At 52.1% G+C, this 14,914-nt stretch overlaps 1 protein-coding gene across 1 annotated transcript in view; it reads right to left on the reverse strand.

Moving 5' to 3' along the window:
* The window catches only part of LOC130865139 (otogelin-like), a 68,123-nt gene that overhangs the window by 23,513 nt on the left and 29,696 nt on the right, over nt 1–14,914 (reverse strand). The window contains 9 exon segments of the mRNA XM_057756014.1: nt 1,364–1,453; nt 2,332–2,477; nt 2,713–2,884; nt 3,801–5,551; nt 5,970–6,049; nt 6,892–7,009; nt 7,573–7,851; nt 9,706–9,873; nt 12,889–12,915. Coding sequence (XP_057611997.1) covers nt 1,364–1,453; nt 2,332–2,477; nt 2,713–2,884; nt 3,801–5,551; nt 5,970–6,049; nt 6,892–7,009; nt 7,573–7,851; nt 9,706–9,873; nt 12,889–12,915 — 2,831 coding nt within the window.

Genomic DNA, 14,914 nt, shown 5'->3' on the forward strand with positions numbered 1-14,914 from the left:
GAAAAACAGAAATATACTTAACCAAGAACATGACTATATCTACAATGAAAACTTTAAGCATCAAAGAAAGAAACTGAAAATAGAATCCGTGCTCACAGATTTGCAGGATTAATATTGTGAAAATGGCTATATTACTAAAAATAATCTCTAGATTCAACACAATTCTTATCAAAATTCTGTCATTACAGAAATAGAAAAACAATCCTAAAATTCATATGGAAGCACAAAAGTCTCTGTATGGCCCAAACAATCCTGAGAATAACAGCAATGCTGGAGGTACCACAGTATCCAACTACAAATTATACTCAGAGCCATAGGAGAAAGGAAGGAAGGAAGGAAGGAAGGAAGGAAGGAAGGAAGGAAGGAAGGAAGGAAGGAAGAAGGGAGAGAGGGAGAAAGGAAGGGAGGGGGAAGAAAGGAGGAAGGGAGAAAGGACAGAAGGAAACAAGAAGCAAACAAACCTACCCCAGCACAAACACAGAAATAGATGGGATCAACAAAATAGAACAGAGCACCCAGAAATGAAAACACAGCTACAGTCACCTTATTTTTGACAGGCGATTAAATCATGCATTGAAGGAGAGACAACCCGTTCAGCAGGGTGTGGAGAAAACCGGAGATGCACGTGCGGAAGACAATAACTAGAGCTACCGCTACCTGCACGAAGCTCAACAGGGATCAAAAGCTTTGAGGCAAGATGTGAGGGGTTGAAACTGCTGGAGGAGAGTGTAGGAAAACTGCTTCCTGACACAGGCAAAGGCTTTCTGAAAGGGCTCCAGCAGCCGGGAAATAAGAGCAGATCTGATAAACGATGTTTCATCAGATTAAAGGGATCTTGCACGGTGAAGAAAACAGTTGCCAGAATGAAGATGCAGCCTGCAGAATAGGGGTGAACCTTGCCAGTCATCTAAGAGGGACATCAATACAGAGACTATGTATAGAACTCAAAAAACAAGCACAAAACACCAACTGATCCAGTCACTAAGAGGAAAATGAATTGGACAGAGAATTCTTTTGACAGCGATTATTTAAGGTCTTGTCAGTCTGATGTTGCCTGTTACCTTCTTCCCCTGGCATTAAAACTGACAAAGCATCCTATATTAAATAACTTTCAAATGTACCTTATTTTGCTTTATTTTATTTCGTTTATTTTTGAGCAGAGTCTCACTATGTAGCTTAGGCTGGCTACACAGAGGCAGCAAGCCTCCCTGTTGTCTCCTGGTGCTGGGATTACAGGCATGTGCCATCATTTCTTAAAAGACAGTGTCCCCCAGTCCCTGGCTCTGATTACAGACAAGTCCCAAGGCTCTTACTCCTGTTTACCCTGCCCCTGCCCTGCAGGTCACCACTCCGATGTACTCACCTTCCTGTTGAAGAGGTCGATGGTGACATGATGGGCCGAATGAGTCACATTCAGTATCACCAGACAGAATGGGGGCCAGTTCAGGTGTCCCTGCAGAAAGCCCAGCCTCATCAGCCCAGAGCCCTGCCCTGAGTTCCCCTCCAACTGTGTGGGTAGAGGACATGTGGGCACACTTGCAGGCCTGGGTAGATGGTACTCATAATCCTACCTGACCTCATGTAAGCCTAACTGAGGGAAACGGGGGAACAAGAGAAGAGGACGGGAGTGAGGAAGGAAGGGATGGAGGGAGAGAAGAAGGAAGGGAGGGAGGAAGAGAAAAAGGAAGGGAGGGAAGAAGGAAGGGAGGGAGGGAGAGAGAAAGGAAGGGAGAGAAAACGGAAGGGAGGGAGGGAGAGAGAAAGGAAAGGAGGAAGGAAGGGAGGGAGAAAGGGAGAGAGAGGAAGGAAAGGAAGGGAGGGAGAGAGAAAGAAAGGAAAGGAGGGAGGAAGGGAGGGAAGAAGATAAAATGGAAGGGACAGAGGAAGGGAAAGAGGGAGGAAGGGAAGGAAAAAGAGAGGAAGGTACGGTGTTTACTCTATCCACGTGGCTCATGGGAGTTATCTTAGCACCAAGCCCATGCAGCTGGCCTACAACCACAGTTCACCACCTTAGGATGGGTTCCTTGCCGCTCCCTACTTAGTGAGGCAGCTAGAGAGTTGCAGGAACTAGGAATGGAGCAGACCCCAGGAAGGGCCAAGAGGTGGCACACTCTACTCCGCTAGTCCCCTCAGTCCCCTGGCCTGCTAAGAGATCGGCTTCCACTCCAGGAACCTCCTGGGAGGCAGAAAGAGAAGGAAGGATGTCGCCATAGCCTCCCCAAGACCTACCCTGCCTTGGGGTGTTCACTGAACTCCAGCTGACTACCCAGTCTCCCCTCTGCCTAGTTCAGTTCTCAGGCCCTGGCAGGGAGAAAAGCAAGGGGCATTTACCAGATTGGCACTCTTACAATCCAGGACATGTACGGAGATCATCTCCTCTGGGCTCTGACTGAGGACATAGATGGCCTCCTTGAACAGGGCCACATGGCTGCCATCGAAGGTTACAAGGCTCAGGTCTGGGAAGATGGAGCATCGGCCTGGAAGCAGGGGCGGGGAAGGACAAGCTGATGGCTTCAAGGCCGTCTAGGAAGATGGGCAGGTGAGTCAGAGGTTCTGGGGATTGTTGAGTCCCTAGGATCAGGTGTCTCACAGAGTTCAGAGGTCACAAGGGTAGGAGTCACAGTGAGATGGGATTTCCTACGAAATGTGGGAGGAGGCATGCTGGAGTCGGGAAAGAGGCGGACAGAGGCTCGGGCAGGACTCATAACTCACAGGCACATTCCCAGAGTGGGCAGCAGCGGTCTCCACCCACCCGCACGGCGGCGAGGCCTAGCACGCCACAGTGAGGGCGTGCAGCACCCTGAGGACAATGCTGGGACTGGTTCACACGTATTAGCTGGCCTTCTAGGCAAATGTGCGGGACGCAGTCTTGTTCAGCGATGGGCTGTGGCACAGAGCGCAGTGTCAGCATGAGTGCCCCTCAGAGCTCTGGTATTACCTACCTCAGCCCCTTCGGAACAAGTCACATTCCAGTAGGGCAGGTGACCTCGAGGTAAGGACTAGAGAACCAATGCCCTGGGATGGCTGGTTCCAACAATCAACTTGAAACAACAGAAAGCCACTTGGGAAGAGAGTCTCAGGGAGAGGATGGATCAGGGTGGCTGTAGGTGTGTCTGTCAGTGAGGGGTTGTCTGAATGCTGGTCTGTGGGCGTGTCTGGATCTGGTTGGACGGTGGGCGTGTCTGTGGTGGGTTGTCTGGATCTGGTTGGACGGTGGGCGTGTCTGTGGTGGGTTGTCTGGATCGGGTTGGACCATGGGCGTGTCTGATAGGTTGTCTGGATCGGGTTGGACCGTAGGCGTGTCTGTCAGTGAGGGGCTGTCTGGATCAGGGTGGACTGTGAACATGTCTGTGGTAGATTGTCTTAATTGATGTGGGAAGGTCCAGCTTGACCGTGGGCGGCACAATTCCTTAGTTTTAAGATCTGGACTGAGTAAGTGTAGAGAAAGCTGGCTGAGTAGCAAGCGTGCATGCAACTATTCTTTCTCACAGTCCAAATCACATTCTCACCACACCCTGCAAAAACACACCAACTTGTCTGATCTGGCCCTGGACCCAAACAGGCAGGGCGGGGAACTGCTGTGGTTTCAAGGGACCAAGGAGACCTGGATTTTTGAAGTACCAGGAGCTTGAGATAGAGATTAAGTAGAGTCAGGGACACCACCGCCATCTTGCAGCAGAGGGTGAATGGACAGATACCTCAACAAGCACAGCCTATGACCATATGGTGGTGTCCATCTTAGTGGCAGGGAGAAGGCTGGGTCTTGGGGAAGGAGTCACAAACACTGACAAGGCACTCACCACACAGGTAGCAGAAATGCTCACTTCGACCTCCACCGATCCCTCTGCTATGCTCTGGGCTGGAGCTGAGCGTCCTGACTGCTCCATGGTGGCCTGGCGCCCTAGATCCTCTTGGGGCTGGAGCCCTGCTGGGGTCCCGTGGGCTTCTGCCAGCTGAGGCAGCAGAATCAGTGAGCCCTCCCGGGAGACCGTCCTGGCTGATACCCGGCTTAGGGAGTAGGATGTGGGCATCAGTGGCACTGTGCCAGCCTGGGGGCCCTCCGTCTCCATCACCAAGGGAGTAACAGTATGGCCCACTATGGCTGTGAGTTCTGTGAACCCACCCTGGGCAGAGCCAGAGATGAAGGTGGGTGGAGACACTCTCTTAGACAGGATGACTGCTTTAGGGGTGGTGCTCTTCCGTGGGGCAACAGACACTGTGGAGGGCACCCCAGGAGTCACAGCTGAGGGTCCAGAGCTTGCCAATGTGGCTCCCAGAGTTAGGTCTGAAGCCACACCTGTTGTCTGGGGTACCATGGGGCTAGGTACGTGTGCCTGGTCCTCCACAGCGGACACTAGAGGCACTGTCAGACTGAGTGTGTGAGCAGGTGCTGTCACCGTCGTGGTCACGGCCAGAGTGGTTCCCTGATGCTGAGGTGGAGGAGTGGTGATAGAGCCTTTGGGGCCTGGTGTGGCCTCTGGGGCAGATGTGCCCACTTTAGCCAAGGGCAGGCTGGTGTCGAGCGGCAGGTCAGAGAGAAGCTGATGTCCCTGAGTTGACTCTAGAGAAAGTAAGGCTGTGGTCCCCAGCCTATGAGCATCTGTGAATGGGCTGCCAGTAGCCAGGGTCCCCAGTGACAGAGCTGGGGGCCTGGAAGCTGTGGTGGTGTGTTGGGCTGCATAAGGCAGGTCAATGGGGCCTGAGCTTGGGTGCGGAGACACTGGCAGCCCTATGGGCTGGCTGTGCCCAGGTTCTTTCTGCTCTGTAGCTGGCACCTCCTCCAAGCCCTTAATGACAAGAGGACTGACAGGAGCTGTTTGTGTTGTGCTCACCACAGTCAGGGGGTGGCTGGAACCTGAAGTGCTCCGGGCCTGGACAGATGGGGACATCCCTGTCTTATCTGTGACCTTAGTTACTGTAGTTGGCAGGTGGAATTCCAGGGATGTAGGAGGCATGGAAGTTGCTCCAGGGGAAGTCATAGGTCTGGAAGAGGGGCTTGGGAGCCAAGAGGGCTGCAGGGGTGTAGTCCTAACAGGAAAGGAGTCATGACTCACGGCTGTCACAGCTTTGGTCATGAGTGGGAAGCGAGGGACAGGGGGTGACCGGGAGGAGACCGTGGTGTTGGGAGTCCCTGCAAAGGTCACAGTCACTTTGGTTGTCTCTATTACACCTGATACAATGCCAGATGTGGGTGTCTGCAGAGAACTGAGCGGGGAGGACGAGGACCCTGGGAGGTGAGAAGAGGCTAGGAGGCTGGCAGCTAGGGCCTCTGTGTGGTGGGCAGGAACGTTAGATGTTGTAAGCCCCAGTAGGGGCTGCGGCGTGTGGTGGGCAGAACCTAGAGACTGCACTGGCCCGTCAGTAGCACCCATTGGTGGGTTTGGGGCTGAAGTCAGCGGAGCTACTGGGACAAGGGCAGGCCCGTGGGTGGGGACTCTGGAAGGCTCCTGGGGGAGCTGCTGCTTGTCACTGGGGGTGGGTAGCGCTTGTCCAGGTGCCAGGGTCTCATTGCCAAGCTCCTCCGACGGACCCTGCAGCGCTGGCTCCACACCTGGGGCAGACAAAAGAAGAGGCTAATAGTGAGGGTGACGACCCCAGCCATTCTCATGGGCGGGGCTGGAGTACAGGGTTAGAGGACTGGGACCCCAAGTCATCGGGCAAGCATGGCTTCTGATACTAGACAGCCACGGCCTCTGTCCACAGAAGCCAGCAAGCCTGAACTCTGTCCACTTGCCTAAGCCTGGCTGTCCTGTACATTCAGCATAAGACCCCCAAGCAAGACCTCCACCCCTCGCTTTTCCTTCCTCTGAAACAGGGACCAGACAAAACCTTGCCGGCTTTGAACCCTTGCCTCCCAGAGCCTTGCCCTGACTCTGCTGCCATAGGATCTGGGACCCTGAGCAGAATTCCCCAGAGACACCCTGGAGACTTGGAGTCAGGAGGAGAAAGGAGAACACCAGGCTGCTTACAGTCTTCCAAATAGACACATCTCTGTGTGACCTCATCCAGGACCTTGGGAGTGGGGCACACAGGGACACAGCCTTCCACCCTAAGGACAGAGCAGGGATCTGGCAAGTGGTGGAACACAGCGCTGCTGGCCTCACTCTTCTTTATGACGTGTGTGTGTGTGTGCTTATCATACACACTCTCATGTGTGCTCTACAGAGACCTAGTCACACATGCGTACAATAGCACCATGTCCATACTTGTATTTCCCGACCAACAGCGAATCACACATGCACAATGTGTGGCTATGAGCACACCTGTCATATGCTCAGGCTCCCCACATAGGCCCACACAGCTCATTGGCTCTTTCCAAGGCTATAAAAAGCTAAGCTATATACATATTGTATACACACATACGCATCTGTGTAGATGCCCACAAATATCAGCTTACACACCCCATGACATTTTCACTCACACTCGACTGCGTATAGTCAGCTCACACAGGTGTGTGAGTATAGCTGTGTACAGCCCATACATACTTAATACATAAAACACAAGGTTCGGCTATACCCACATCATGCACCGGTATACAATGTGAGTGTATGACATTTATATATGGCACACACATACTGGTGTGATTTGAATGTGAACCCCCGCCCCCACAGATTCATGGTTGCGCCTTCCCACAACAATGGCTGATCCCTTCTTAAACTGTGGTCCCAAATCAACCCTTCATCACTAAGCTACTCTTGCCAGGTATTTGGTCATGGCAGTGAGAAAAATAATTACGACATACATAAAAGTACATTTCCCCAACACACACATTCCTACGCTGAACTTAGTACACACTCCTGTACACACCTTCACATGCATGTCTACACACAGGCTCAGTGTGCTTAGACTGTTTCCTAGGCATTGACTCCTGCCCACTGCCCCTGGCCTTACCTGGGCACATCCTGGCAGCTGGCTGCCCGTGGGTCCCGGCATGTTTGGAAGCAGGGACTGGCACAGGCATCATAGTGCCACTCGCAGATGGGGTAGGCAGCCCCTAAGGGCTTGGCATCTAGAAAGACAGTGAGAGACTGAACACCAGAGCCCGGCATTTCCCCAGCTCAGCCCATGCCTTCCCTGCCCTGTAGTGAGGACAGGTGACCACAGGCAGAGAAAGATTCAGAAGCCAGGCAGAGGAGGTGGCATTCATGATGCTGAGGGCCTGCTGGCATCTCAGCTGGTGTCCCAATGGGTGTACTTTAAACTTCTGAGGCCAGCACATGTTCTAAGGCAGGAAACTGGAACCAGGCATCACGTGATCCCCCACGAGGCTCCCTTCCTCACATCCACACAGGCCATGCAATTTTACACTACACAATTGGCCTGTAGCAGGAGGTGAGACCCAGGAAGTTGGCTGGGTCTCAACCCACTCCGCCACCACTTGCTGATCTGCCAATATGGACATCAGACCACCTCCCATTCCAGGGGTAACCCCAGGGGGCATCCTCCCTTTCCAAAAGGATGAGGATTCTGTTCCTTGGGGACATGTGGAAAGGAAAAGGGGACCAGGTAGGAAAAGCAGCTCAGTGAGGCAGAAGCCCTAGACTTAAGAACAACGGTGGGGCAGACACTTACCCAAAAGGCGGAAGAGTGCACCACCACGAAATGCCTCTGTGTGCTCGTATGGCCTCAGAGCCAGCTTAAGGCCTGATGAGTGGAGGAAGGAGCCAGGCTTTGCCAGGGACTCCAGAGCCACCAGGCCAGCCTGCCATGGCCCCCGGTGCAGGGAGAAGGAGGCCTGCTGGTGAAAGGCTTCATCTCCATGCCACTTCGCCATCCTTACAGACCCATTGGCTAGGGTATGCAGGAAGAAGTTGGGTCTGTCGGTTGCTTCCAGAGACACAGCGTCAGGGTCTGCAGAGCCACGGAAGTTAGGTCAGTGTACAGAGACAGATGTGGGGATGCAGCCCACGAGCACAGGAGTTAGGTCAGTGTTCAGATAGAGCCAGATGTGGGGATACAGCACATGAGCAAGGGAATTAGGTCAGTGTTCAGATAGAGCCAGATGTGGGGATGCAGCCCATGAGCACAGGAGTTAGGTCAGTATACAGACAGAACCAGATGTGGGGATACAGCACATGAGCAAGGGAGTTAGGTCAGTGTTCAGATAGAGCCAGATGTGGGGATGCAGCCCATGAGCACAGGAGTTAGGTCAGTATACAGACAGAACCAGATGTGGGGATGCAGCACACGAGCATGTGGCCAGTGGTTGGGGACCACAGCTCCCTGAGGATGAGCTGGACCCTATTCTCCTGTCAATGCTTCTTTGGCCTTCCTCCCTGTCAACTGACCACCCTCTGGTCACTCATCTCTTGGGATAAACGTGGGAGGTTACAGAAGTCCACAACTGCTCTCTCCTGTCCTGCCTCTCTTCTCTGTGTTGACTGAAGTTTCTGTGCTGCCTGGTTCCTGCACTCATTAAGTCCCAAAGAAATCAAACAGGGGTCTACATTAATTATAAACTGATTGGCCTCATATCTCAGGCTTCTTCTTAACTCTTATAACTTGTATCAGCCCATAATTCTTGTCTGTGTTAGCCACATGGCTTGGTACCTTTTTCAGCGAGGCAGTCACTTCTTGCTTGCTCTGTGTCTGCTTCCTCTCTCTGTCTGAGTAATGACTGCAGACTGAAACTTCCCTTTTCCCAGAATTCTCATTGCCCCACCTCTACTTCCTGCCTGGTTGTCACCTCGCCTATACTTCCTGTCTGTCTGGCTACTGGCCAATCAGCGTTTATTTAAACACAAGTGACAGGGTACAGACCATTGTCCCGCAGCACCTTTCCACCGGAAAACCAGGCCTGTCTCATTGCCTGCTATGCCGGGTACCACACAGACAGGAGCAGTCCTTTCAGGGCGACAGTCCACTGAGGTGGGGACAACTGGGTCTGTGATTCAGCAGGCTTAGTTTAATCACAATGTCTAACACTCTTCCTTTCTTCCTGCCACCATGAATTCCCATCCCTCAAGACCCTAAGCTAGCTCCCCCATTGCTGACCCCACAGCAAACTCTGAAGCACTAAGCTAGCTCCGCCACTGTAGACTCCGACACTAAGCTAGCTCCCCCATTGCTGACCCCACAGCAAACTCTGAAGCACTAAGCTAGCTCCCCCATTGCAGACCCCACAGCGAACTCTGAAACACTAAGCTAGCTCCGCCATTGCAGACCCCACAGCGAACTCTGAAACACTAAGCTAGCTCCGCCATTGCAGACTCCCACCCTAAGCTAGCTCCACCATTGCAGACCCACAGCGAACTCTGAAACACTCCCTTAGCTATAACGTGCCATGGGGCTGGAGCGCCTGCTGGGCAGGCACTGAGTCTCTCGATGTTTCTGGTTCCTGGGCTTGCCCTGTGCTCAAGGCTCAGTGAGGGGGAGACAAGAAGAATGGAGGAGAGAGGGAAGGAGGGAGGGAAGGGGAGAAAGGAAAGAGTGGGGAGGCCGGAGAAATGATGAGAGAAGAACACAAAAGGAGGGGAGTTTGTTGTCTCTGGGATTCTCTGAAGCAAGAGCAGGGGACAAAGTTCTGTGTGGGTCCTGTCCTAGGCGGTGTGGGCTCACAGAAGTCAAGAAACTAGTCAGAACTAGGAGCAGAGCGTGGGGCTGGAGCCCTGTGGGTGGCTTCAGGCTTCAGCATCCCCTCCTCCCCCATTTTCCAGGACAACCTTTCCTGAAAGGGCTGGACTGGAGCCAGAGGGTGGGCCTTACCATGGGCCTTGGCCTTGTATAGAGCAGCTGTCAGCAGGAAGCTTGAAATGTCCCCTGGCGCCAGATCCTCTGCCCTCACAAGGGCTATGTCACTGTCTACTGCCTTCGTGGCCACAAGAGCGCCGCCAGTCGCCACACTGGACAGCTGGTAGGGACCCTTTCCTAGCGCTGGAGAGAAGAGACCCTGTCACAAACCCCAGCACCCAACCCACCTGTCCCACCCATCAGAAGTTCAGAAGAGGCAAGGGGTTAGAAAGGGACTCTTGGTGACCACAGGAACTTTAGTAGGTATGATGGGTCAGGAACCCCAGGCTAGCAGCCCCTGAAAAAGATGGACCCTGCCTCTGTGATTAGGCCATCGCTCAGGAACCCATGGCAGTTACCCCGTAAGCATGAGCCATTACCATGAGAGACGTTGCTCCATCAGGGACCCCCACCCAGTCCTGAGGGATGACAGCCAGGACCCCAGAGCACAGTTTGTGTCGATTTATTTCATGCACATGTCCCATTTGTGCTTGGGAGGGCATAGGGTGGAGGGGACATGGATGTCACAGACAATTGCAAGAACTTTAAAAATGATCTTCTTGCTTCTGGTGTGTCCCATAGCTGTCTGGGTCACTTTCCTGGCCACTCTCCCAGTGGCTCACCTCGTCCCTAGGATAGACTCTCAAGCACACAGCTTTAATTCAGGGCTCTTCCAAACTGGGCCTGTGCTTTGTCCCCCACCCCTCAAGGGCTCCTGTCACACTGAGCCTCCCTGCTTTATTGAAAGAGCCACATGGCTGTCCTAGCTCACCTCCACCATGCTGTCCCTTCTCTCAGAGAAATTCTCCTCCTTTTGTGCCTTGAAGACACCTACTCAGTCCCTGGAGACCAGCTCAAATGTCACCTCCTTAGGGAAGTTCTCCCCGCAGCCTCTCCTGCCACACTCTCCTCTGTGTTCTACCAGCTCTGTGGTGTGGCTCTTCATGGGGGTTCCCATCTGTGTCCTTCAGTAGAAAGCAGACAGCCTAGTGTGCTGGGAAGTGGTCAGCAACCAGCGCTCAAGAAGAAGCCAAAAGAAGTGTGCCGCATGCACTGGTTTCTACGGTGTGAATACGTGTGCCGCATGCACTGGTTTCTACGGTGTGAATACGCAGAGCAGGGGCCGGTTTCAACAAATGTGGGTGCAGAGCACACACGTGGTGCTGGGATGTTCCCTTGCACCTCTGTAAAGGTCCTCTTTCCCAGCACCCCATGAGGCCTGGACCACAGAAAATGCTGGGAGATAAAGCTAAGCAAGGAATTGGGTGAGTGGGTGGGTGGGTGGAGACGCTAGAAGCAGCTTGTCCTTTGCCAGTTACTGACACCCACAATGCTGCAGAGAGGGAGAACTGCTCAGAACTGCTGCTTAAATGTCTTGCCTGATGTCACAGGGACCTTTCTGTCCCAGGGAATGCAGTTCTCCTGAGTCATTCCTTTCTGGGGCCATCAGCTGCCCTTGGACCAACCGCTAGGCAAGAGCATCTCTCTGAGCTGCCCTGTGGCAGCCTGACCTATCTAGTCCTCGTCACAGATCCCGAGTCTTATCTATTGTTTCCTTTCCCTAGGCCATGGCTGTGAGGTCTTAAACCTGGGACAAATGGCTAACTGGGATGCCTATTGCTACATCAAAGCTGATGCTGGTGCCAGGTTCTCCCAGCATCCCTTATTCCTACCTGTTATAGCAGCAGTTCTCAACCTGTTTGTTGTGACTCCTGGGGGGGGGTCAACCTTTACAGGGGTCACATTAGTCTATCTACATATCAGATGCTTACATTACAAAATTCATAATAGCAAAATTACAGTTCTGAAGTGGCAACAAAAATAATTTTATGGTTGGGGTCAATACAGCGTGAGGAACTGTATTTTTTGTTTTCTTTTTCTTTTTTGTTTTTTTGAGACAGGGTTTCTCTGTAGCTTTGAAGCCTGTCCTGGAACTAGCTCTTGTAGACCAGGCTGGCCTCGAACTCACAGAGATGTGCCTGCCTCTGCCTCCCGAGTGCTGGGATTAAAGGTGTGCACCCCCACCACCCAGCTGAGAAACTGTATCAAGGGTCACACTGATAGGAACGTTGAGAACCGCTGTGTTACAGGGTCCCCCTGGCTGGCATACCCCATCCCCTACTCTAAATTTCTCCAGCACAGGGGCTGGGCTTCCTCTCCCCCAGCTGCTTTTTCCTATGTATATCCATGATTTTGGGTATGCCGGTGCTTTTTTATCCTTTTACTTTCTGGCCTCTGCCCCCTGAGCTCTTGGCTCCTGGCTCTCCTCTTCTCCCTCCTCCCTCTCCTCACATGGCCTGGCTCAGGGTCTTGTTCACTCTGGACTCTTCCAGATGCCTCTGCCTCTAACTGCCTTCTCCCTATGTCTACAAGAAGCTTTCTCCACAGTACTTTTTTTTTATTCCATTTAATAGCCTGGCTGGGAAGATGCTTCTCAAACCCAGATCAGCATCGAAATGTGCTCGAAGTCTGTGCCCATACCTACATGGGCCAACTCCTACAAGGTATCGCTGGGAGGAGGCCTAGAGCTCAGGTGTCAAAGGGCACTGAAGACCCAAGCGGATGAAGCTGGATGCTGAGAACTATTCCGGCGGCCATCTCTCCACAGCCCATTCAGCCTGTGATCAAGCAGATCAAATGGCTCTAATAGTGGATACTAATCTCCCCTGGTCCTTAGCAGTGACTTGTATTTTCATCTTCATTAGTAATCTAGATGCGGGTGCATCTCTTGGTTCCATGAAGTCTTTGGATTTGAAGATCCCATCTAGGTTTCCAGCAACGTTCCTCAGGGAAAGCAGCCTGCACTTGGTTTTGACAAGTCGGGTCTTTAGAGAACCCTGGTGACACTCGATGGGCTTATTGGGACCAATTAGAAACACTATGGGGTGGGCACACTGATACCAGTGGCCTTCTGCTGCCTGATGAAGCTGCCCTGAATGCAAAAGGCCTGATGAGGCTCCGTCCTGGGCCTCACGCGGAGCTGCAGGGACAGCTGTGGACAAAGTCCTGACCTTCCTGAGCCCTGCACCATCAGACTCCCCAGCACAGTCCCAAATCAGCACCGCGGCTCAGCTATTCCAGGGCCAGCAGCACCTCAGGAAGTCAGCACTAAGTTAGAGGTGCCTCAGTCAGGCTCCCCTTGGAGGAAATTTGGCTTACCTTTGTTGAAGAAATCACAGTCATACGCTAAAGAAGAAAGAAGAGAGATTTCCCATGAGCAGGGCACACGGACCCAGGCTCCCCGCTCATCAAGGACTGGACCTGGCCCTACTTCCAAAACTCCAAGATTGAGGGATAGACTTGGATCCAAATGCCTTTTTATTCATTTGTTTGTTTTATTTTTTGAGACAAGAGTTTCTCTGCATAGCCCTGGCTGTACTGGAACTTGCTCTGTAGACCAGGCTGGCCTTGAACTCAGAGATCCACCCACCTTTACCTCCTGAGCATTGGAATTAAAGGCATGAGCTATCACCACCTGCAGATCTATAGGTCTTAAGAGGTAGAAATATAGTGGTCCTCCCTCACATGCAGCACAAGGCTCAAAGCCTGACTTGGAGTGGCACTCAGCGATGTGATGAATGAATGAATAAATGAACAAACTCACAAACAAATGAATGAATGTTAGATAGAAGAGTATGTTTTGTGTGACCCCAAAGGTCAAGAACAGAATATGAAGGTGTAGGATTGAAGATGTAACCCAGTCAGTAGAGAGCTTGCCTAGCATGTACAAGGTCCTGGATCCAGTGGTTCTCCAGCATTGCACTATATGGTGTGGTGGTGTGCACCTCTAATCCCAGCACTCGGGAGGGAAGGGCAGAAGTATCAGATCATCCTTGGCTATACAGGGAGTTTGAAATAAGCCTAAACTAGAGATCCTGTCTCAAATACAATAAACAGAACCAAAGTGTAGAAGATCTGATTGGATATTTTACAGATGAGCCCCAAAGAAGGAATGCAACCATGAAACAGAAGTTCCTCAGCCTTGGACAGAATGGGATGAAGGGCCTCCGGGATCCCAAGCTCTCCACAACCTTCTATGCAGTGTCTGGCTCCACTGAAGTTCTTTTGGGCAGTAAGGAGCCCCAAAAGCACGGACCCATTGCGCCCTCTAGTGGATGATCTGCAACTGTTCCCTCTCATCTCCTTTACTGATTTCAGTCCACAAGGGGTGAGCTGTGCAGACCTTGACAGATCAATCAACCAAGAACAAAACTGTGAAGAACCATCTGGGTGCCCCTGGGATAAAGGCTGAGGAAGTGTCTGCCTCACACACAGGAATGGTATGAAGAGCATCATGAGCTCCTAGCACACCCGAGACCCACAATAAACAAACACATTTGCTTTTACCCTCTTGCAAGGACATTAAGCATTAGGAGATAAAGTCAGGTGTGGTGGCACACACCTTTAATCCCAGCACTTGGGGGGCAGAGACAGACAGGTCTCTGTGAATTTGAGGGAATTCTATATAACAGCCAGGACTACATAGAGATACTCCCTCTCAAAAAACAAAGACAGAGTGAGGAGCTGGCTTGTCATGAGCCTATGGGCACGCACTTGTTTTCCTCATTTGAGGACATGGAGTGTAAAATTATGAGGGGGTTTGGGGAGGTGACTCAGTTGGTAAAGTGCTTGCCTTACTAGCATGAGGATCAAGTTCAGCCCAGCGCTAGAGACGCAGAGGCAAATGGATCTCTGGAGCTTGTTGGCCAGCCAGCCCAACAGCTACGTATGGATGCACGAAACACTTTTGCAGGGACTTTACCCCAGCCTTTATTCCAGGCGCACCCACCTGTCCAACCTCAGACTGGTAGGACTTGCCGTTGATCTTAACACCATTCATTTTAATGTGTTAGCCAAAGACTTTTCCTTTAAGCTACTTGTTTATTGGGGGAATGCAGGTGACGTGGCGTACCTGTGGAGGTCAGCGAACAACTTGAGGGTGTCAAGTTGCACCACGTGGGCCCTGGGGATGAACTTGGGTCATCAAGCTTGGCAGCAAGCACCTTTACCTGCTGAGCCCTCTCACTGGCCCAGGATTATTGATTATAAAACATCTTGTGTAATATTTCTCACTTTGCCTTTAAAACCCCTTCTTGCCTCATCATCCCATAAACAGCCCAGTCAGGCCCATGCAGTCCCTCTGTGCATTCTGATACTCACTGAAGGCCTTATTAATCTCTGGACA

Source organism: Chionomys nivalis, chromosome 23 (genome assembly GCF_950005125.1).
Source record: "Chionomys nivalis chromosome 23, mChiNiv1.1, whole genome shotgun sequence".
Lineage (NCBI taxonomy): Eukaryota > Metazoa > Chordata > Mammalia > Rodentia > Cricetidae > Chionomys > Chionomys nivalis.